At 48.4% G+C, this 23,724-nt stretch overlaps 2 protein-coding genes across 14 annotated transcripts in view; one reads left to right on the forward strand and one right to left on the reverse strand.

Annotated features, from left to right (window-relative positions):
- Positions 1–19,566, forward strand: part of Sgsm3 (small G protein signaling modulator 3) — a 29,787-nt gene extending 10,221 nt beyond the window's left edge. The window contains exons 2-22 of one of the 11 annotated variants that reach the window (XM_027404057.2): positions 10,379–10,483; positions 11,278–11,363; positions 11,698–11,764; positions 13,954–14,162; positions 14,253–14,360; positions 14,812–14,955; positions 15,219–15,414; positions 15,677–15,822; positions 16,079–16,303; positions 16,706–16,760; positions 16,838–16,965; positions 17,046–17,201; positions 17,328–17,382; positions 17,632–17,681; positions 17,849–18,001; positions 18,172–18,242; positions 18,316–18,364; positions 18,454–18,539; positions 18,745–18,857; positions 18,967–19,027; positions 19,120–19,566. In XM_027404057.2, the coding sequence (XP_027259858.1) occupies positions 10,474–10,483; positions 11,278–11,363; positions 11,698–11,764; positions 13,954–14,162; positions 14,253–14,360; positions 14,812–14,955; positions 15,219–15,414; positions 15,677–15,822; positions 16,079–16,303; positions 16,706–16,760; positions 16,838–16,965; positions 17,046–17,201; positions 17,328–17,382; positions 17,632–17,681; positions 17,849–18,001; positions 18,172–18,242; positions 18,316–18,364; positions 18,454–18,539; positions 18,745–18,857; positions 18,967–19,027; positions 19,120–19,177 (2,226 nt within the window). In that variant the 5' untranslated portion in view covers positions 10,379–10,473 and the 3' untranslated portion in view covers positions 19,178–19,566. Of the gene's footprint in view, positions 1–10,378; positions 10,484–11,277; positions 11,364–11,697; positions 11,765–13,953; positions 14,163–14,252; positions 14,361–14,811; positions 14,956–15,218; positions 15,415–15,676; positions 15,823–16,078; positions 16,304–16,705; positions 16,761–16,837; positions 16,966–17,045; positions 17,202–17,327; positions 17,383–17,631; positions 17,682–17,848; positions 18,002–18,171; positions 18,243–18,315; positions 18,365–18,453; positions 18,540–18,744; positions 18,872–18,966; positions 19,028–19,119 lie in introns of all 11 variants that reach the window. The other 10 variants (XM_027404061.2, XM_027404059.2, XM_027404060.2 and 7 more) reach the window with 10 other exon arrangements.
- A 189-nt stretch (positions 19,567–19,755) lies between these two features.
- Positions 19,756–23,724, reverse strand: part of Mrtfa (myocardin related transcription factor A) — a 172,092-nt gene continuing 168,123 nt past the window's right edge. For all 3 annotated transcript variants that reach the window (XM_027404054.2, XM_027404053.2, XM_027404052.2), the window contains 3 exons: positions 23,406–23,558; positions 23,007–23,067; positions 19,756–21,278 (listed from right to left, as the gene is read on the reverse strand). In XM_027404054.2, coding sequence (XP_027259855.1) covers positions 20,758–21,278; positions 23,007–23,067; positions 23,406–23,558 — 735 coding nt within the window. In that variant the 3' untranslated portion in view covers positions 19,756–20,757. The remainder of the gene's footprint in view (positions 21,279–23,006; positions 23,068–23,405; positions 23,559–23,724) is intronic.

A 23,724-nucleotide genomic window follows, 5' to 3' on the forward strand; every position in this document is an offset into this window, starting at 1 on the left:
CTGGTCTTGAAATCACAGAGATCCACCTGCCTCTGCCTCCCTAGTGAGGGGATTAAAGGCATGTGCCACCACCACCTGGCTCCCTGGTTTTATTTTTTGAAACAAGATTAATGTAACCTAAGCTGGTCTCAAACTTACTGCATAGCCCTAAATGGCTTCAAACTCTTGGTCCTCCTTCCTTAACTTCCCCAGTGTTGGGATTATAGACCTATGCCTGTTACATTAGCTGTATCAAAGGTGAGACTGGAGAGATTGCTGTCAGTTAAGTGTTTTCTGTACAGGCATAAGGACCTGAGTTCAGGTCCCTAGCACCCACATAAAAAGCCAGGCAAAACTGCACACCTATAATCCTGGGTGACAGAAGGGCCTCTGGGGTTTTGCTGCCCAACTAGTCTTGCTGAATTAGTGAGCTCCAGGTTTAGTGAGAGAACCTGTCTCAAAAAGAGGAGGGAGGTGAATGGAACAATTACTCAGAGGTTAAGAGCACTGGCTGCTCTTCCAGAGGATCTGGATTCAATTACTGGTACTCACACGGTGGCTAAGAACTGTCGAACTCCTGTACCAGGGAATCTGATACCCTCTTCTGGCTTCAAAGGCCAGAATATATACATATATGTACACACTGGCAAAATACCCATGTATTTAAAATTAAATACATTAAATCTTAAAAAAAAAAAAAACTGAAAAGCAGTAGAGAAAAATACTTGGCATTGACACAGACACATGTGTACGTAACAGACACATGCAGACACATGCAGACACTACACACAAACACAAAAGGAAAAAATATACAAGAGTATTAAGTAAAATTCTGCCTACTGCCCAGTTTACTGTGCCTTCTATTTTATGTGAAATGTATGCCCCTATTTTTTGCATATTTTCACATTTTGGTTTTGTGTTTTTATTTTTGAGACAGTCTCTCTGCATAGTCTTGGCTGTCCTAGAACTCACTATGTAGACTAGGCTGACCTTAAGTGACAGAGTTGTTGCCTCCTGCCTCTGCCTTCCTAGTGCTGTGATTAAAAGTGCACCACTACCCCTGGCTGACTCTACAGGTTTAAACTAGGTCTGTTTATTAGAGTTCTTGGCATGGAGAAAGCCTGCAGTAAATGTTCACTATTAAGTATTTCTGGGCAGGTTGGTTAGGAGCATAGAGGAACTGGAACACTGTGCTGGCTAGTTTTTATGTCGTCATTTTGACACAAGATAGAGTCATCTGAAAGAGAACTTCAATTGAGAAATGCCTTCATAAGATCAGGTGGTAGGCAAGCCTATGGGCTACCCTGGGCTAGTAGTCCTGGGTTCTACAAGAAAACAGGCTGAGCAAGCCATAAAGAGAAAGCCAGGAAGTACCATTCCTCCATGGCATCTGCATCAGCTCCGCCCTGCTTAGATTCCTGCCCTGACTTCCCTCAGTGATGAACTGTTTCCTGGAAGTGTAAACGAAATAAACCCTTACTTCCTTGAGTTGTTTTGGTTCTAACAGCAATAGAAACCCCAACTAAGACAAACACTAAACACAAACTGAGGCAGAGGGAGGGAGTATTAAAGAAGCTAATGCTTGAGCATTGAAGAAGAAATAGTCAGATGAAGTTTATTGTGAGCAGGACCTAAAAAATATTGTACATTGGGAGTTACTAGGTTATTATCCTCCAGTTAACACCTGCCCTAGATCAGACTCTGGGCCAGGTACTAGATATAGGACAGACAGACATGTACATAAACAGTATGAAGTAGCATCTATCAATGATTGATTCTTTCAGGAGAGGGAAATAGATGAACATGGGAGTTGGAAAGGGGAGGGTTTGTTACAGGGTTTGAAAGATTGGTCAAAGGGTAATTCAGACTACTGGGTCTCAGTGTTTTCCTTCGCAGACCCAGCAGCGTCAGCACCAGAAAGGTGATGTCAGCACAGTCAGCAGTTTGAGATCTGCCAGTTAACATATCCTTGAAGGGGCCTGAAGAAATGGCTCAGTGAGTAGAGACATGTGGATCTCTGAGTTTGAAGCCAGTCTGGTCTGAATATCGAGTTCCAGGCCAGCCAGAGTTAGCTACATAGTGATGCCCTGTTGGTTTGTTTGTTTGTTTGTTTGTTTTCTAAATTTCTTTTTGTGTATGTATCTGTGTGTAGTGTGTACATATGTGTATGCATGTGCAGGTGCGCATGTATCGAAGCCCAAAGTTGACATCAGGTGTCCTTGATTATTATTTCCATCTTGTATATTGAGATAGAGTTTCATGATAAGCATGGAGTTGGCCATTTTGTCTAGTTAGTCAGCTTCTGGGATTCCTTGTCTTCACCCTCCCACCTCTAACCCCGTGTGCTAAGATTACAGGTAAGCAGCCACACCAGCTCAGCTTCTATGTAGCGTCTTGGGATCCAAACTCCCCTTTGAATGCTTACATGTTAGCAAGTGCTTTATCTGCCGCACCATCTCTTCACCCAGGTCATGCTTTTCTCTTGACTCTCTTACTTGTTATGTGTGTGAGAGTGGCATCTGTGTGGAGATCAGGACACCTTTCAGGAACTGGTTCTTTCTTTGAGCCATGGATTCCAGTGACTAAACTCAGGTCAACAGGCTTGCACAGTTTTACCCACTGAACCATCTCTCACTGGCCCAGGTTATACTTTTCTTAAGACACACCCTTTTTATTTATTTATAATTTTATTATTATTATTTCTTTTTGTTTTGTTTTTTTTTCCGAGACAGGGTTTCTCTGTGGCTTTGGAGGCTGTCCTGGAACTAGCTCTTGTAGACCAGGCTGGTCTCGAACTCACAGAGATCCGCCTGCCTCTTCCTCCTGAGTGCTGGGATTAAAGGCGTGCGCCACCAACGCCTGGCTGTTTTTTTAAATTATTTTCCTTTACTTTTATTGTATGTGTATGGATGTTGTGCTTGTATGTATATCTTTGTACCTCGTACATGTAGTGCCTATGGAGGCCAGAAGAGGGTATTGAATCCCCTGGGACTGGAGTTACAGACAGTTGTGCGCTGCCTTGTGGATGCTGGAATTGAACTTGGGTCCTCCAGAAGAGCAGCCAGTGCTCTTAACTGCTGGACCATCTCTTTAGTAGCCAGCCCCAGAATTTTTTATGTTGTTTAGAGGGTTATTAAAAAGGTCAAAGGATTTAGGCGGTGGTGGCACACACCTTTTTTCCCAGTACTCGGGAGGCAGAGGCAGGTGGATCCCTGTGTGTTCAAGGCCAGCATGGTCTACATAGTAATCTCCAGGCCAGCCAGTGCCACATAGTGAGATCCTGTCTCAAACAAACAAACAAACCCAAACAAAAGGAGAGTCCACAGCACAGGAAGATTTGGTGGACTTTACAGAGCCCCCATTGAGGGCCCTACCCTGCCTGGGGAGTGGTGGGTGGATGGGGTGGAGGGTGGGCTGGGGGTGGGGGAGGAGGGTTGGGGGTGAGGGTAGGGAGAGGGAGAAGGGACTTGAAATAAGCTTGTTCCCTAACCAGAACTAATAAAATAAAAAAAAAGGAGAGTCCAGAATTTTTTTTGTCATACATTATAAACCTAGTGGCTGTTTATAATCTAGAGACTGTTATTTGTTTGTATGACAAGGTCTTGTAGCCATGTAGCCAGTTGTCTTCCCTCCTCCCACCTCTCACCAGAGAGCTGATTTGTCTAGTTGCTGCAACTTCAGCTTTCATTTGTGTTTACATTTTAATATGTTGCCAATGGTAAGATGGTCCTGTGGGCATTTGCACAGAACTTGGGGACATGGAACTGTTGTAAAAATAGGTTTTCCCCTAGGAGTGTAGTTTGCTCTTCTCCTTGATAAGTATCTTGTTTTCTGTAGGCTGCTTTCATGTCTTTTGCTTTTGAAAAAATATTTCATGTCAGCATACTGGGAATTGTCTGCAGCCCCATATGAAAGCTTGGGTACCTGGGATACCTTGTCCATCATTTACATAATAAACCTGGAGCTTGCCAGCTCTAGTTTCAAGGCATTGCAGTCATTTTCCGGTGTTTATTTAGACTGTTGGGGCTTCCTACAATAATTTGAAAAGTGACGGCTTTACCATTTAGCAGTTTAAGAAGCTCATATTTTCCTAGGTTACGAAGATGTCAAATTCAAGCTGTGCTCTGTTGGCAAAGTGTTACCTACAAATGAGAGGGGAAAAAAGTCCTTTTCACAGTCATAGACTATTTGCACTTTCTCCCCTCTCTCCTCCACTTTTTCTCCACTTGATTTTGCATAAACATTAAATCCCCAAAGAAGGGAATTTGAGGTGGTGAGTAGTAGCTTTGTCATCAGTACCATTCTAAGTTGTAATTATTTCTAATTATAATAGTATACTATAACACTACCTGTAATTAGTTAATTAATGAATTAATTTGGAGATAGATAGTTCTGGCTGACCTGGAACACACGGTGTAGACCAGGCTGGCCTCAAACCTGTGGAGATCTACCTATTTCTGCTTCCTGAGTGTTGAAATTAAAGACTTGCACTACTACACTGAGCATTACATTTTAGTTATTATTTTGGGCTGCAGAGATGCCTTGGTGGTTAAAAGCACTTGTTGCTCTTGTAAGGATCCAGATTCAACTCCCAGCACCCTATGTGATGGCTCACAACTATCTGAAATTCCAGGACCAGAGACTTGAATCCCTTCTGATCTCCTTGGGCACCAGAGCCATACATACATACATGCAGGCAAACACCGCTACACATAAAAAGATAGATCTTGAAAATCTTTAAGTTATTATTTGATTGTTTTGTGTGTAGAGGTATTTATGCCAAATATATACATATATGTGCACCTCAGAGGCCAGAAAAAGACATAGGATCCCCTGGAACTGGAGTTACAGACAGTTGTGAGCCACCATTTGAGTGCTGGGAATTGGACCTGGGTCCTCTGGAAGGGCAGCAAGTACTCTTAAGAGTTTTTTAGTGTTTTTTTTTCTTTTTTTATTCTGTTTTTTTTTTTTTTTTTTTTTTTTTTTGAGACAGGGTTTCTCTGTGGCTTTTGGAGGCTGTCCTGGAACTCGCTCTGTAGACCAGGCTGGCCTCGAACTCACAGAGATCTGCCTGCCTCTGCCTCCCAAGTGCTGGGATTAAAGGCATGTGCCACCAACGCCCCGGTGGGAGTATTTTAGTGTTTCTAATGCTTAAAAAGTATCAGGCTAGGCTGGGCTGTAGTGGCATACACCTTTAATCCCAGCACTTGGGAGGTAGAGGCAGGTGGATCTCTGTGAGTTCGAGGCCAGCCTGGTCTACAGAGCAAGTTCCAGGACAGCCAGGGCTGCACAGAGAAACCCTGGGGGAGGGGGGAGGCAGAAAAAGAAAAAACAAGTTTCAGGCCAGATATGGTGATGCATCTCTTTAATCTGAGCATACAGACAAGGCAAATCTCTGTGAAGTTGAGGCCAGCCTAGTCTACATAGCAAGTTCCAAGACAGCCATGGATGTGTAGAGAGACCCTATCTCAAATAAATAAAGTTTTAGATTTTCCAGTTAAGGATACTTCCCTAATAAAGTCTATTTAGATTTTCCAAATTCTGAAAAAATCTGAAACCTCAAACAGTATAGTCTTGAGTACTTCCAAAGAAAATAACATAAAAAAAAAATAAGACCAAGCTGGGCATACTGGTAAATGTCTGTAGTTCCAGCACTTGTGGCTGAGGTGGAAAGATCATTTGAGTCCACAAGTTCAAGACCAGCCTGGGTAACATAGGTCAGATCATAAAACATATAACAACAACAACAATCCAAGACCAGTAGACTCCACATTCCTGTCTAATGAATTTAATGGCTCAATTACCTTTTGTTTGTTTTGAGCCAGGATCCCATTATATAGACAGCTGACCTTAAACTTGCAATCCTCTTGGCTCTGCTCCCTTGCTCTGTAAACCAGGCTGGCCTTGAACTCAAAGATCCTCCAGCCTGTCTCCCAAGCGCTGGGACTAAAGGTGTGCACACACCTAATCATCTCTTAAAGGTCAAGCCCTTTATACTGTCACAGTGGCAATACCCAATTTTTATTATTTAATAAAAACTTTTATTACAATTTATTTTTTATTTATTTTATTTTATGTGTATGAGTGTCTTTGCATGCATGTATATACGCCTGGTGCCCAAGGAGGTCAGACAAAAACACTGGATCTCCTGGAACTGGAATTGTGGATGGTTGTGAGCCACCAAGTAGGTGCTAGGAGCATCTAGAGTGGCCTTTCTTTAGTCTTTCTCAGACTTTCCCAGCTCTGAGCTAACTGCTCTTATAAGGTTATCTGTTATCTGTAGTTTTCAGCATTGCTTCATTCATCTCTTTACAGAGGAAAAAGTGATCTTCGAGATCTTAGGTGCAACCAGAAATCAGCGAGTGGTTTTGCGTATTTTGGTTCAGCCTTTGCTTTTCCTAGCAGATGCCTGTAGAAAGCCACTTTTCTGGCAGCAGCCCTGCTGCCTTGTAGGGGTATAGGTCCCTGCAATCCATGTCAGGAGACCACAGGAAATGAGCAGTACCTTTGTGCCTGCATACAGCGGCATATTTGTCTAGCAATATGGGTTGGTAAGCTGGGGAAGGATACGTGTCATCAGGACTGGCTCCTTTAGCATGTGCATTTAATTGTTACGAGTTTCTTCAGAGCACCACCAAAGTGCAGGTGCGGGGGGAATCTGGGGTGCAGTGTGGGGAAAGGACTGAAAGGAAGCAACAGCAGGGGCCAAGAGCACCTTACCCTGAGGATAGGCATTTGACCTGAGGATAGGCTGCATCAGTTACAGGTTTTCTAAAGTTTCTGCTTCTTTTTTTTTTTTAAGATATTTATTTATTTATTTATTTATTTATTTATTTATTTATTATGCATACAACATTCTGCTTCCATGTATATCTGCACACCAGAAGAGGGCACCAGATCTCATAACGGATGGTTGTGAGCCACCATGTGGTTGCTGGGAATTGAACTCAGGTCCTTTGGAAGAGCAGCCAGTGCTCTTAACCTCTGAGCCATCTCTCCAGTTTCTGCTTCTTAAAACCCCTATGGCAACAGGAGGACAGGTAACAAGGCATGAGTAACTCCTTGGGCCACTCCTGTCAATTCCCAGATGGTGCTTCCAGGGAATTTTCCACAGCAACTAGAAGCTGAAAAACCTGCCTGCCCAGCTTAGCAGTATCACATCTGGGAGGCTTAAGGACAGGCTGAAGAACTCTATGTATCCATATATACAACACACACAAAAATAGCACAGATGCACACATGCATACAAAATCCAAAGCTGAAGCTCGCAGCCTGTTAAAACGTATCCACAATCTCACCATTTCTCAATGCTTTCATCCAGGCAAAGCCCACATCATCTCCTTCTGGGCCATCTGCTCTGGCCCTGAATTCTCTATAGACTTCTGGGCATCTGAAGAGTTTATCTAATCCCATCAGATTTTGCTTCATGGCTGTTCAGAACCTCCTGATCTCTCCACTCTCTGAGAATAAAGGTCAAATGCCTATCCTCAGGGTAAGGTGCTCTTGGCCCCTGCTGTTGCTTCCTTTCAGTCCTTTCCCCTCACTGCACCCCAGATTCCCCCCGCACCTGCACCTCCTGCATCTGGATATCTCAGTGAAGTTCAGGCCTTGATTCCTTGCTTCCCTTGGACCCTTGCTCAGACCTCAGCTCTCAAAGGCTCTTTCCAATATGATACAGATAACCCCTCTCTTCTGAAACTCACAATACCATCTGGTTTTCAACTACTCAGCGACAGCCTGACTTTGTTTGCAGTTGGGCTGCCTAGCTCAGGACTCAGTCATTGTTTGCTAGGTGACAAGTGAGTAGGAGGCTGCTAAGAAGGGAATCTCTGATTGAGAATTGTCTTCCAGCCCCTCTGCCCTCCACAGCAGATGTCATTTCCTCCACTTTAAAAACCTGTTTTCTGGGCTGGAGAGATGGCTAAGAGGTTAAGAACAGTGGCTGCTCTTCCAGAGGTCCTGAGTTCAATTCCCAGCAACCACATGGTAGCTCATAACCATCCATAATGAGATCTGGTGCCCTCTTTTGGCCTGCAGGCATACATGCAGGCAGAACCCTGTATACATAATAAATAAATATATCTTAAACAAACAAACAAACAAAACCTATTTTCCTCCATGCTTTTTGCTCTGCCATGTTTTCAGACAGGGTCTTATTTTTCAGACAGGGTCTTACTATGCAGCTGTGGCTGGCCTGGACCTCACTATATAGACCAGGCTGGCTTCAAACTCACAGAGGTCTGGTTGCCTCTGCCTCCTGAGTACTGGTATTTGTCACCATGCCTGGATGCCCTGCTCGTCTTCAAGAATAACTTTATTTATTTTTATTTTATTAGTTCAAATTAGGAACAAGCTTGCTTCAGATGTCAATCCCTTCTCCCTCTCCCTCTCCCTCCCCTCCCCCCCAACATCCCACCTGCCCCTAGCCATCCCCCCTCCACTCCCAGGCAGAGTAAAGGCCTCAAAAGGGGCTCCTCAAAGTCTACCACATCATCCTGGGCCAGGCCTAGGTCCTTCCCTATGTGTCCAGGTCAAGAGAGCATCCCTTCACAAGGGATGGGCTCTCAAAATCCCTTCTTCAAGAATAACTTTAAATGATCTCCTTTGTGGTTATGTGCCGAGTCTTAGGATCTTATCTGGGGATATGTTACATCAAACCATTTGATATTGGTTTTGTAGGCTATCATACACAAATACCAGAAATTTTATTATGTCTTAATAATTTTTAGTGTACTACAGTCTGGACCTAAGTCTCAGATACCAAGTCATTTTTTTTCCTCAACAGTCATTTTCTAGAAATTACTATGATCCCCAGTTTCCTAATGGTAAATCAGATGGTATGCTTGAGGGCCTTATTTGCATTATTTTACTTAATCTTCATGTGTTAGACCCCCGGAAAACTCAGGTATCGGGGTCCCAGGCCATGACCGAGGTCACCCCAATCACCAGGCAGATTCAAGAGCTTGCTGCAAACTGCATGAGGCTTTATTGGTGTTTTTTTTTTTTTTTAAGATTTTATTTATTTATTATGTATACAACATTCTGCTTCCATGTATATCTGTACACCAGAAGAGGGCACCAGATCTCATAAAGGATGGTTGTGAGCCACCATGTGGGTGCTGGGAATTGAACTCAGGACCTCTGGAAGAGCAGCCGGTGCTCTTAACCTCTGAGCCATCTCTCCAGCCCCAAGGCTTTATTGTTTTTTAACGAGCTAACCCCATGTTAGCGCGGGTCTTTCACCCACCCGCCATGGTGGATGGCTCGCAAAAGACAGCTCAAACTAACTGCAGAGAGAGATCTTATAGGGCAGCGTAAGGGGAGTGTCTAGGGGTACACAGAGGCTCACGACTGGTGTGCCTCCAGGCTTGGAGGGCTTGCCCTGTGTTGATTGGCCAACTGGTTGTTATGGCCCATAGGCCCTTCCAGGGTGGTTGCTATGCTCTGCGAGTCATTGCTGTGCACTTGTCCGTAAATCACACTCAGAGTCGTAAAGCATAGCACCACCAGCTAACTTCTGATTGGTTCCTTGTCACGAGGCAGGCGCCTAACCTCTAGTGAATTAGACAAGGTCATAGCGAGCATGTGTTACTGTCATGGCTGCCGAAATGGGGAGCTGGTCCCTTCACATGATCTTTGTAAGGCATAGGTGGTGGTATTCATTTTATTGATAAAGAAAACTGAGATTCACAGAAGTGAAAGATAATTGCCTAGGGCCTAAACAAGTGGAGATTAGCATAACTGAATGATGCCAGAATCCAGATCCCCAGAAGACATTCCCCTCCCCCTTGCCCTGAGAGATATCCCCTCTCTCTTTGTTTTTTGTTTTCTTTTTTTTTGTTTTTGTTTTGTTTTTAAAGATTTTATTTATTTATTATGTATATAAATTCTGCTTCCATGTAAATCTGCATATCAGAAGAGGGCACCAGATCTCATAACAGATGGTTGTGAGTCACCATGTGGTTGCTGGGAATTGAACTCAGGACCCCTGGAAGAGCAGTCGGTGCTCTTAACCTCTGAGCCATCTCTCCAGCCCTTTGTTTTTTTGTTTTTGTTTTTGTTTTTTTTTTTTTTGAGACAGGTTTCTCTGTGGCTTTGGAGGCTGTCCTGGAACTAGCTCAGTAGACCAGGCTGTCTCTGCCTCCCAAGTACTGGGGTTAAGGGCATGCAACCACCTTACTGTGGTACAGACTATGAGCTCTGAAGTATCCAATTAATGCAAAGCAAGTTTTAGGACAGCCAGTGCTACAAAGAGAAACCCTGTCTCAAGAAGAAAGAGAGGGAGAGAGAGAGAAATGGCAGTAGACATCTCCTAGTTGAGCGGTGGATTGGACAGAGAGGACTCTCCTTCCAGGATTGAGGTGTGGTGTGGGACAACCTCCCCTTTGCTCTCTTACAGGACAGATGAAGCCTAAGGAACCTCATGACCATCAGAGATGCCAGTAATGACCATCTAAGCCTGGATCTGTGAAGACCTGCTACTGTCTACCGCACATGATGTCAGGTGGGGACAAGGCCTGCATACTCACCAGGGGCTGTGGTAGAGCTGACTTCCAGTTTCATAATTAACCTTCTGTGGAGGCAGAGGAAGATGAGGCATTGAAGGCCTGCCACAGCATATAGCAAGTTTGAAGGAAGCCTGAGCTATGAGACCGTTTCTCAAAAACAACCCAAACAACTGAAAAGCAATCTTGTAGATGAGAGAGGTGAAAAAGGGGGAAGAGAAGGTTTGGGCTCTTGGGTCAGTGACTGAAACTGTCTTTCTCTGTTCATGTCTCTAGCTTCTTTCTCCTCTGGCCTGTGAATCCTCCCACTATGGTGGGAAAGGAGGTAGAGTCTGAGTTTAGGTTGGACGCTGGTGGTGTACACCTTTAGTCTTAGCATCCAGGAGGCAGAGGCAGGTGGATCTCTGAGTTCAAGGCCATCTTGATCTACAAAGTGAATTCCAAGGCTAGGCTGTTACACAGAAAAACCCTGTCTCAAAGCTAGAAAGAAAAAAAGTCTGCGTTTATATGTTGGACATGCTGCTGCTGCTCTTCCACAGTGCTCAGTTTCAGGTTTCTCTGCCAGCCTTATCAGTCCACTCTGCATAGCCAGTACTTTCTATGTGATTTTTTGTTTGTTTGTTTGTTTGTTTGTTTTAGACAGGCTCTCACTATGTACTCCTGGCTAGCCTGGAATGAGAACTCACTAGGCTGGCCTCAGGTTTAGATTCGTCTGTCTCTGCTGGGATCAAAAGTGTGTGCTACCATGCCTGGTGTTTCTGCTTTTCTTGATTGTTCTCTCTGGTCTTTGTAGGAAATCACATGCCTTCTGCCAGTGGCCCTTTTTCTGCCCTGACTCCAAGCATATGGCCCCAGGAGATCCTGGCAAAGTACACACAGGTATAGCAGTTGACATAGACAAGTATCACCCTGCCATGCTCCCATGCGGATGGCCCCCCTCCCCCTCACACAGGGTCACAGGCTCCCTACTGGAGATGACATTTTAGTGTCTTAGGCCTGTAGGACTTAGTCATTAGCTAGGAGGAAGACTGTTATGGAGACACAGTTGAATTCAGTCATGGTAGTGACCCTTTGTACTTTAATGATGGCCAGAGAAGGCATCATAGATGGGTAGCCTTTATCAGGGTAGGTTTTAGCGGTCAGCCATATGGGTGGCATCTTTTGGAACTGCTTCACAGTGGATAGACAGCCTGCTTCCTAATCCTGATTCTAGAAGGAAGAGTCTGTGGACCAACCTGAGTTCTGCTATGATGAATTTGGTTTCCGTGTGGACAAGGAAGGTAAGACACAGCCTCTTCTGTGTGTTCTTCCTGATGTCCTTGAGAGGATTCTCGCCCTGTGTTTTGCATTCCACCACGTGTGACCTCTGAGGTCTGGGGGTGGCATTTAAAGAGTTAAGGACAGAGTATATCTGAGAGTGATGTAAATTTATGGGAACTTTTGTTTTGTTTTTTTTGAGATAAATTTTATTGATCTTTATATAACATAGCAGTTATGTATATTTTTAAAAAGTTACACAGTGCAGAAAGGGATGATGATTAAAGCAAAATGAAGGCCAAGCACGGTGACACACACCTTTTATCCCAGCACTTGGGAGTTTCAGGACAGCCAGTGCTCCAGAGAAACCCTGTGTGGTGGGGAGCGGTTTTTTTAAAAAAAAGAATCCATAGTCCCACAATTTGAGGGAGCTGCTGCTGCATGAGGTATTCGTTCCCTGACACTATGAAATGTCACATTACATCAGGAGCATTTCCTGTTACTTAAGGATTTTAAACATTACTTTACACATCCTTAATGGCAACAAATTGATTGTGATACTTCTGCAGCTGTTTTTGTTTGTTTTGTTCTTTGAGACAGGGTTTCTCTATGTAGCCTTGGTTGTCCTGGCACACTCTCTGTGGACCAGGCTGGCCTTGAATTCAGAGGTTCACCTGCCTCGCTTCTGGATGCTGGCATTAAAGGTGTGTGCCACCATGCCTAGCATAGCCGTTTTTCTGTAAGAGGGCATCTGACTAGGTGCTCCAGCTTGTTGGGAAGGCCGCCTGCCAGATCCATGATGGCCTGCCACCAGGAATAGCAGGATTGCTTCCTTCAGCTGAAGCTCTCAACTTCACATCACTCATATTTGTAACTCAGGCATTAGTTTTCCTTGGTGCTCTAATTTGCAAGAAAATGGAAGTTAAAGCTCAGGTTGAGAGGGTCACAGAGAACTTTCTAGAATGATGGAAATCATTTGTGTTTTGATAGGTCACCAGATTTAGAGTCCAGAGTGTTCACAACCACATGTGGAACAGTGTTTTGTTTACTGACACCCATCAAGATGCACACTTAGGACTTGTGCATTTTCTCTGTGAAGTGTGGCCACGGTTGAGGTTTTTAAGAACTAGGGTAAGAGCTTGGCTTAGGGTGAGTGCCGAGGAGGCTCGGTAGGCAGGAATCACCACACAGATTGTTTGCTGGCCACAGACTTTATCTTCTTGTGTTCAAGGGGTTCATGAAGCTGTGGTGCCTGTGTTTTCTTTCCATTTATGTCCTCAAAGATGGTCTTGACCACACAGAGTTCCCATTCTGGTGAGGAGACAGGCTGTAATCAAGCAGAAATAAAGTATGCTCGGGGCAAGAAGACCTATGAAGAGCTTTCGATGTATAGTAAAGGGGAGGTGAAATATTTACATATAAAGCAGTTGAGTAAGGTTTTTCAGGAGGCCTAGAAGGAGGAGATGGAGGGAGTACAACTGGGGAACGACAGTGACAGGTGTGCAGGTCCCAGGAGTGAATGGAGGAGGGAGGGAGGGAGGAAAAAGAAAGGGGTGAGAGGTGAGGGCAGAGTAGCAGACAATGGAGCACGAACGCCTTTGGTCTTCAGCATGAACAGTGACATGAGCTGACATGTCTTAGAAAAGGTCTATGTGACTGCTGTGGAGGCCAGTGAGATAGTCACTGCCATGGCTCTTATAAGCAAAGGTTGGTGTCTTGGTATGGACCAGTAGTTGGGCTAGATAAGAAGCAAGAAAATCCAGAGCCCGTGAGATGGCTTGGTGGGTAAAGGTTCTTGCCACCATGCCTGGTGAGCTGATTTTGTTCTTGGGACCCACATGGTGGAAGGTGAGAACTGATTCCCAGAAGTTGTCCCTGACCTCTGTACCTGCACTGTCACATACATGTGCTCACACACATATATACACAAAGCCCATTGTATTTGCAATGGATTGAATTTGGCTTTTAGGGTACAAGGAGCCCCCCGGGGCCTCTGGAGGATGGAGACATGGGTCTGGGGCTGCTTTAAGAAGGGTCTGTTTCGTTTCCTTGCCACTAAGAAGACTGTGTGGCTAGAGCTCTTGGGAGGCTGTGGACAGTGGAGACACCTAGCCTGGAGACAGCAGTAAGCCCCATAAGGACAGACCAGGCTGCTGTGGGGGATGTGGGGTGAGGAACATGTTTTCCTTCCTCCTCTGTTCTCTCTTGGTGGAAGGTTCTGAACCTGGATGCAGCCAGATGGCAGGTGCACCCATGGTGGAGGATCCCCCACAGAGGCTACGGTGGCAGGCCCACCTGGAGTTTACCCACAACCACGATGTAGGGGATCTTACCTGGGACAAGATTGCAGTCTCCCTCCCCCGCTCTGAGAAACTCCGCTCCCTAGTGCTGGCTGGCATCCCACATGGCATGAGGCCACAGGTGAGATGACCACAAAGACAAAGACCCCACAGAGAGTTGAAAGTGCCCTGTCTGTTACAAAAGAAACTGCTATGTGACTTCTCCCTTTAGTTGTGGATGCGGCTATCTGGGGCACTACAGAAGAAAAAGAACTCTGAGTTGTCCTACCGTGAGATTGTAAAGAACAGTTCCAATGATGAGACCATTGCTGCCAAACAGGTAACACGGGACAGCCAGTTAGTTGGTAGGGAGAAGCTGCTTGGCAGAGCCCATGTCACCTCTGGGACTGCCCCTTGTTGATCTCCTTGGCAGGGTGAGCAGCCCCTTCACTAGTGAATGTGGCCTGGAGTAAACTTGCTCCTTTCCAGGTCCTTCAGTGCAATAGGCAAAGGTATCCAGTGTGTGGAAGGACATGCAGGAGATGGCTCCACATTAGAAAGAGCAGGAAATTTTAAATACAGATCTGGGTCAGGCAGGTGGCTTGTGTGGGCTCAATTCCATACTTGATGGGATCTAATCCTGGAGAAGGGAGGGTTAGCCTTGGCCTCAACGGTAAGGAATCCCCTTTGATGGGACAGAAGCCTACTACAGCTTCTCTCCTTTACTGGGTGGGTGTCCGTCTACAGTTGCATCAAACAAGGTCTTGTGGGGTGGGGTGGGGATCTGACAGATTGAAAAGGACCTGCTCCGCACCATGCCCAGCAATGCCTGCTTTGCCAACGTGAACAGCATTGGGGTGCCCCGCCTGCGCAGAGTCCTCCGAGCACTGGCCTGGCTCTACCCAGAGATTGGCTACTGCCAGGGCACAGGCATGGTGAGTAGCCTGGGAGGCAACTAGGGTCTTCTCTAGCCTTTTGTGAGGCATATTTTCCCTCAAGGTGTTATAAGGATGGGAGGCAAGTATTGACCTGGGAGGGCCATGGGAACAGGTTTCTTTTCCTAGGGGCCCTCTCAACCAGACTGAAAAAGTATGCCTTCAGGAGGTAACCCCAAGAGCCCTTATCTATTAGACTGGGGCAACTTTTCTGGCTCACTTGAATACTTGGGTAGAAGCCCCATGTCCCCCTCTCTGGCTAGGTGGCTGCCTGCCTCCTGCTATTCCTGGAGGAGGAAGATGCATTCTGGATGATGTGTGCCATTATCGAAGACCTGCTGCCTGCTTCCTACTTCAGCACCACCTTACTGGGTGTCCAGACTGACCAGCGGGTCCTGCGCCACCTGATTGTTCAGTACCTGCCTCGCTTGGACAAACTGTTGCAGGAGCATGACATTGGTGAGACCTGGCTGCCTTCCTCCCCCAAGGTCCCATGATCCTAAGATGGTAGTGCCAACTCTGAGGTTGCATCAGCAAAAGGCTGATGGTCAGGCTGGTGGCAGATGCTCTCGTGGTTTGTGTTGCTCTTGTCTTCTGCATTCTGGCCCCGTCCCTTCCTCTCCTCTCTGCTGCTCTTTGGGAGCTGCCTCACTCCCGTCCAGGCTGTTCCCTGTCAGCCAAGCCTGGTCTCAGCCGCTGTGGCTTTGTTGTCTGTTGACAGAGTTGTCCCTGATCACACTGCACTGGTTCCTCACGGCATTCGCCAGCGTGGTACATATCAGACTGCTGCTGCGCATCTGGGACCTGTTTTTCTACGAGGGCTCCCTGGTGTTGTTCCAGACTACGCTGGGCATGCTGCGCCTTAAGGTGCTTGTAGGGTCTCCTGCTCCCTGGTCTGGGCCACCTAGTTTCCAGACTGAGAACAGGAAAGCATGTACCAAGTACAGCAGCCTTGGTACCCTCCTCTGGGGGGACACTGAGATAACTGAGCCTTCATCATAGTGGTGCCTGAGAGAAGCCCTGAGTGTGGGTGTACATGGGGATTTTCCTGGGCCTGCTAAAGGGCACAGATTTCTGAGGAGGGTGCCAGTGCCATGCTCCCTTACCTTCCCCACCCCCCAAGGAGGAAGAGCTGATACAGTCAGAGAACTCAGCCTCCATCTTCAACACGCTGTCAGACATCCCAGCACAGATGGAGGATGCCGAGCTACTGCTGGGGGAGGCCATGCGGCTGGCTGGCTCCCTCACTGATGTGGCTGTGGAGACCCAACGCCGCAAGCACCTGGCCTATCTCATTGCAGACCAAGGCCAGACCCTGGGGACTAGTGCCACCACCAACCTCTCTCAGGTGGGCTGAGTAGGTGGGCTGAATAGGGTGGCTCTATCTTGGAGAAATCATGGTGTTTCCAAAGCACAGAGTGAGGGGCTGTGGGAAACAGACTGGCCCTCCCCTGCTGAGCCACTCACTCTCCATCCCACCCAGCTCTGCACATGCCTGCAATGGCCCATTTAGACCATCAAACGGCCACTAGGGGGTGACTTAGGCTTCCTTGGTAACATGCATTCCTGGACTCTGAGCCAGAAAGTGAGTAGGACATTGTCCCTAGCCTGAGCTGAAGATCTGGTTTGATCTCAGTGTCTCCTTCAGGCCATTAGAAATGTCCAGGCACCAATGAGACACAGGCAAGTTAGTGTCTTCCCATTCTGAGTGGCTACTTTGGTCACTGCTGATGGGCTTTCCTCCCCACAGGTTGTACGCCGCAGGACTCAGCGGAGGAAGTCTGGCATCACCTCCCTGCTCTTTGGTGAGTAGCAGTGTGGGTTTGTGCTGATTCTTCTAGAGGTTGGGCAGGGCCTGTTACCATGCCTGTGTGCCTCCTAGGGGAGGATGACCTAGAGGCTCTCAAGGCCAAGAATATCAAGCAGACAGAGCTGGTAGCTGACCTCCGAGAAGCCATTTTGCGTGTGGCTCGCCACTTCCAGTGCACAGACCCCAAGAACTGTAGTGTGGTGAGTGGCAGGCTCCCCTTCCCCAGTCCATTCATGGTACTGAGGCTCTTCCTTCATGGTGGGCCTTTCCTTTCTGGCAGGAGCTGACCCCAGACTACAGCATGGAGAGCCACCAGCGGGACCATGAGAACTATGTGGCATGCTTACGCAGCCACCGGCGCCGGGCCAAGGCCCTGCTGGACTTTGAGCGGCATGATGATGATGAGCTAGGCTTCCGAAAAAACGACATCATCACGGTGTGTGGGGGCCTGGCACACATGCTGCCTGCTCCCTGCCTTCCCTGCTGAGAGCTGATGCTGCTGGGCATGAGGACATCCCATGGTTTGTGCAGGCCCTGAGCCCTGTCCTCTTCTCTCTTTCAGATCATTTCTCAGAAGGACGAGCACTGCTGGGTGGGTGAGCTGAACGGCCTTAGAGGTAAGGGCTTCTGTCTGCTACAGGGCTGCCAAGAGAGATGAGCCTTTGCTGTGCCAGTCCTTCCTCTTCATGGCCTGCCCAGCCTCAGACCCCTGGCCTCTGAGGGAGCTTTCTTTCCTCTTGGTCTTCTTGGCATGCCTGACCTGCTTGAAGGTTCTGGGTGGTTTGGGGAGACTTTTGCTTTTGGACCTTGGGGACAAGGGTTGGGATGGTTGCTGCTGTTCCTCACATGGCTACTTCTTCCCACAGGCTGGTTTCCAGCCAAGTTTGTGGAGGTCCTGGATGAACGGAGCAAAGAGGTAGGAGTGTAGAGCTGCTCCTTGTAGCTCATGGTGTGGAGGCATCCTCCTGCCTGCCAGGTCCATGTCCCAAGTGAGCCCTAGCTTGTGGCAGCTGCCAGGAGGACAGGAGAGGGTGGATGCCTGCAGGTGCCAGGCTTGGGCTTCTCAAACATCCTCTCCATCAGTACTCTATTGCGGGGGATGACTCTGTGACAGAAGGAGTCACAGACCTTGTGCGAGGGACTCTCTGCCCAGCCCTCAAGGCCCTGTTTGAACATGGACTGAAGAAGCCGTCCTTGCTTGGAGGGGCCTGCCACCCCTGGCTGTTTATTGAGGAGGTAATCACTGCGGGCACCTGGCCTTCTTCTCAGTCCCAGCCCTACAGGTACCCATGGTGCTCACCTCAGCCCTTCCTGGGTCTCTGGAAGAGGTGGAAAGAGCTAGCAGGGTGGTGGCATTTGCTCACTGTCACTGCCCTCACCCTCATACTGTGTCTTGTTCACCACAGGCAGCAGGCCGGGAGGTCGAGAGAGACTTTGATTCTGTGTATTCCCGCCTGGTGCTCTGTAAGACATACAGGTACATACATAGTACCTGTGATACCTGCCTGTGTCTAGCACGACAGCCAGTGATAGCACTCTTGTTCTTGCAGGTTGGATGAAGATGGCAAAGTCCTGACTCCAGAAGAGTTGCTGTATCGGGTAAGTTAGGACACTTGCCAGTATTCTTGAGACCTCTCTGGCCGGCCAGCCAGCCACCGGGCACTTGAGTGACATTGTACCCTTCTCAGGCTGTGCAGTCTGTGAATGTGACCCATGATGCTGCACACGCACAAATGGACGTGAAACTCCGCTCACTTATCTGTGTGGGGCTCAAGTAAGTGTAAAGAAAGAGAGGTCTTCAGAGAGTACCCTACAGGGCAGAGCCAAGGTGCAGGGTGGGGGTGGGGGTGATCCTCAGGGATTCTGGACCACTTGGGAGGCCCCACCTTCCTGTGGAGGGTGTGCAGGAGCTCCTGGGAAGGGGATGCAGGCTGGGGTCCTCTGGGCCCAGCCCCACCCTCCTTTTTCCTTGTTCCTAGTGAACAGGTACTACACCTGTGGCTGGAGGTGCTCTGCTCCAGCCTGCCCACTGTGGAGAAGTGGTATCAGCCCTGGTCCTTCCTGCGCAGCCCTGGCTGGGTCCAGATCAAGTGTGAGCTCCGGTGGGTGAGTGGGCAGCTCTGCAGGGCCTGGAACTTGGTATTGGAGGCTGGTGGGTTGGCAGAATAGCCCAGAATGACCAGACTGTCCTTGGTTCCTAGCGTCCTCTGCTGCTTTGCCTTCAGCCTCTCCCAGGACTGGGAGCTCCCTGCTAAGAGAGAGGTGCGTATGTGGCTTGGTTGGTCCCTGGCATTGCTTTTGCCAGGAGGGCTGTGGTGCAGTCTGGGCTGAAGAAGTGACCTGTGTGGTTGCAGGGTGGTCCCTGCCAGTGACTGGGGCTGTTGTGTGCACAGGAAGAGAAGCAGCCACTGAAGGAGGGTGTTCAGGACATGCTGGTGAAGCACCACCTCTTCAGCTGGGACATAGATGGGTGACACTGCTAGCTGCTCTCCCTTCAACAGAAAGAGGGCAGAGCCCTGGCCAGGACCCGTGCTCAGTGTCCAGGCCTCGCCACCCCATGCTTGACGTTGGCAGAAGAGGACACTGGGGGCCGGCTCAGCCTCTCTCCTTACCATGTTCCTGGGGGAGTGTCTTGCCAAGGTCCTTAAAGAAGTCCTGGGTGCCAGCCATATGGTGTACTAGCCAAAAACCTTGTGAAGAGCCACACCTGTGCTGGTCTCTGCTCAGGAAGGGGGCAGGTTAATGGCAGATAAAGTCCTCTTGCCCTCTTTGATTGTAAATAAAACTCATTTTGTGAGAGAGCCTCCCATCTTTTGTTTAGCCAGGCCTGAGTTCTATCAAGACTTCCCCACCAAAAACCACTTGAAATGGTTTGACTCCTGGGCCCTTGCTGAATATTTGTCTCATAGTGTGACCTCTAGATGCCATCATGGAAAAGGCCCAGGATCCCAGTCATATCTCTCAGCCCTGATGGACCAAATACAACAGACTGGCAAGTCAGTGTTTTTTATTTTATTTTAAAAAGTTCACACAGCTTCCCCACTTTTGTCCCAGCACTGGTTTTGATGGCTCTGTCCCTTTTCTATATTGAATCAGGACAGAACAAGGCTGGGGTTGGGCAGAAGGTACCTCCTAGCCCCCAGCAAGTATAGCCAGGACCCACCCACCCTCACCCCCATCCCAAGGCCAGGGTGGCTGCAGTGGGGAGATGGGACGGAATGTGGGTGGGTAGAGAGCTCCTGGAGAACCTGGAAGCACTTCTGCCCTTGTGGCACTAAGGAGCCAGGAAGCAGGGCAGGATGGCGTGTAGGCAATGGCAGGTGTCTGTCTGCATGTCAAATGTGTGTGGGGTAGGCCTAGGCAGCTGCATGCCAGGTTGGGTACTGGGCCATGTGGCTCCTCATGATGACCCTGTATGAAGTCAAGCAGCTCTCTAGGCCTTTTGCATGTGAAAGCAGGTGGAGGTAGCCACACCCATCTCCCCCCACACCTAAAAATATATGTATATATGTAAGTTGATATATAATATAGAGGTATATACACCTATACAGATTTTTGCCACCAACCACTAAATGGTTATACTATACCAAGATTAAAATGGCAGGAAGCCACCTCTTGGGATACAGGGTCCTGGGACTGGCTGAAATAGGGAATGGGTAAGTAGAAGCCTGGCCAGTTTCTTCCTTAAAGGGAGAGGAAGGTAGGTTGACTCCAGGGCCAAACTTCAGCAGATGTGCACCTCTGACCTCAGAAAAGGAGGTCAAATTGAACTGGGTCTGGCCAGCTTCCCACAACCAACCTCAGCATGGGCCCAGAGTTGTTTCTTGACGGCTTGTATTCCCTGCCCTGGATGAGCCTGAGCCAGGTGTAGGGTCTTGGCTGCAGCCTCCAGGGACTGTGATTGTCAAGGCTCCCAGTCACAGGTAGCACACGCTGGCTATGGTTCTGTGGCTCCCCAACTTCAGACCCTTCCCTAGCCTAGAGTCAGAGAGCTACAAGCAGGAATCCCAGTGGAGCTGCAAGTCGTGGCCATCCAGGAAGTCCGTGGAGAAGAGGCTGGGGGCTGCAGTGCTGAGGGGAGCCAGGCTGAGCACAGGGCCACCAGAGGACAGCTCCAGCCAGTCCATGCTGTCCAGGTGGCCATCAGCCAGGTCCAGGCCCATACCACTGCTGGGCTCAGGAGCAAAGTGCAATTCAGAGGTGTCCATGGGTGATGGGGGGTGGTCCAGGATGGCAGAGCTGCTTAGCATCTGGCTATGGAGGTCATCAATGAGGGAGAGGGGCTCTGGCCCTTCGTGCCCACTCGTCAGCAGTGGCAGTCCCGTGCTGCTTTCCAGAAAGTCCTCTAGGCGCCCTGGGAGAGTTGGGGAGGCGGGTGGAGGAGCAGCCTGGGGAAGTTCATTCGAAGGCGAAGGTGAGGGTTGTGGTGTCAGCAGGGACCCACAGGCTGCTGTTGGGGGTGGCTTCTCCTTTCCTGGTAGGGATGGTGGCTCCTTGAAATATGCTGAAATCTCTGCCAACAGAGACAACAAATGGGGTCAGAAACCAGGTTTGAATATGCACAAGAAAATGATGGGACAGTCCTTACCAAAAACCAGAGAAAAATCTGACTACAGACTTAACTATAGGAGATAAAACTTATAACCTGGTGGGAGCTGAGGATAAGTGGTACAGTGCTTGCCTAGTGTGCATGTACCAAAAAAATTAAATGAATGAAAAGACGTATCACCAAATGGAAGTATTTGCAGGTCACAGATTTGATAAGGGAATTCATATACCCAGAATATATAAACAGTTTGTAAAACAACTTCATTTTTATAAAAGGGCAAAGGAGGGGATTTCTCCAAAGATCTACACATGGCTGTAACGGTTCACAGCATCACTGGTCATTAGGGAAATGCAATGCGTTGCCCTGGGAAAATAACTACTTCTTACACAACAGTCTGGCTACTGTCAGGTCAGAAGGTAGGTGGTAGTGGTCAGGAAGAACACACATGAGGTTCCCAACACCAGAAGTGTTGGTGAGGAAGTGGGGTCACTGGAACCTGTGTGAGGGAAGGTGAAGTCGCTCACAGAGGTTTTAAAAGCAGTATTGGCTGGTTCTTCAAAACATCAACAAAACCAGTTTGATCCAGCAATCTCACTTGTGGATATGCATGTACCAAAAGACTATGACAGCAGTAGTGACAAACAGTTCAAGTGTCCAGTGATGGACAAGTGGATGAGCCTTGAGGACAGGTTAAGTAAACTAAACCATTCACATACAGACCAAAACCACAAGAGCCCACGTACAGAGTGGGCACACTCAGAAGGGATGGGGGCTGTGAGGAGTTTCATCTAAAGGTCCAGTTTTAGTTTGTGAGAGGTAGACATGGCTGTGCAACACCAATGTACATAATGCACCTCAACTGTCAAGTTTTGTTATATGTGACAAAACTTTGTACAAACCCTCCAGGTCTTTGTCTCAGATCAACTATGCCCGTCTAGCTGTTCACTGCTTCCCAGATGCCACCACCTGCCTTTCTCTGGTATCCTCAAGTGTCCTTTGGGGGACTAGGTAGCATCTTAGCTACTCTTCCTCTGCCATCCCTTAAACAGCAGATCTCAGGGGTTACAACTCCTTCATTAATCTCCCCTTGTCCCGATGGGGTTTGTTCTGGACAAAGTGGCCACTGAAGCTCAGGCCTAGGGTGTTCAGCCACTTGCACTGGTCAGAAAGGCCATTAAGGCTCCATGGCAGACTCAGCACCAGATGTTCCCCTTAAGCCTGAGACCTCCTGAGTATCAGGCACTACTCCCCTGGCAGTACCTCTACAGTTCACCACAGTGTCACCTGTATAACCAGTCATTGCAGCGGGGAGGCCTTGTCAGACCCCTGCTCTAGGCTATGTACACTACGCCACCTGGGGCCAGGCCCCTCGTGATGTGGCCATGACCTGATGCTCTTCTGCCCCGTTCCCTCAACTCCACAGCCCCTAAGATAGTACCCTTCTAGGGCCTGCCCTAGAACCCTGGCTCTTCTCTGCCCCTTGTCACAGTGCTGTTGTTCAGGTATTTGGACGACTCTCCTCACACTCTGTAGACGGCTCTACAAGGATAAATGCAGGCCATGTTCACCTAACTGCAGGGCTGTGGAAATCCAAGGAATACATGTCAAAGGACTGTGCCTGCCCAGGCCTTCAAGATGGCATCATAGGCCTGTGACCAGAGGTAAGGAAGGCAGCTGGGGATGGGGTTTTACCTCCACTCTGAATAAGAATGTCAAACAGATCATCCATCTGCTGACTGGAGGAGCCATTTTCCTGTGGGAAAGAAACAAAAGAACATGAAAATCCAGATACCATCTAAGCTCAAGCTAGACAGCCTAGTTTGTGCTTCTGCCTTGCACTGCGTGTTCCCTACGCTCATCCCCCAACCCATGGGGGGCTGAGGCAATGCCCGAGGCTGCCTACTGCCTTAAAATATATATTGTACATGCATGAGTGCATGTGCATGCCATAGCATGCAGGGGTCAGAGGGCAACCTGCAGGAGTCAGGTGTCTCCTACCATGTGGCTCCTGAGGCTCAAACTGGTTGTCACGGAAGTGCCTTTATCTGCTGAGACATCGTGCTAGCACACCCCAGCTCCCAGCATCCTCACCTGCTGCTTAGGCTGCTGACTCACACTCTCCTCATACCCAGGTGGCTCCTTCTTCAGCAGAGATGTTGGGGCTGCAAATGAGGGCTGAGGTGGGTGCTCCAGGTCCATCTGGGCAGGTGGGCCAGGGGCTGGAGAGCCAGGCTGGGACAAGGTCTGAATGGGAGAAACAGTTGGTGAGGCTATAGGCAAGGCTCCAAATGTGCCAGGGTGGGGAAGGGCCTCCCTCACTGCCCACAGGCAGTTAGCTAATGAGCTTTTGGGAGGTTTCAAGAAGGCCACTCTAGGGAGTGGATCCTGAGCCTGAGATTACAGCCTCCAC

The sequence above is a fragment of the Cricetulus griseus genome, chromosome 2 (assembly GCF_003668045.3).
Source record: "Cricetulus griseus strain 17A/GY chromosome 2, alternate assembly CriGri-PICRH-1.0, whole genome shotgun sequence".
Lineage (NCBI taxonomy): Eukaryota > Metazoa > Chordata > Mammalia > Rodentia > Cricetidae > Cricetulus > Cricetulus griseus.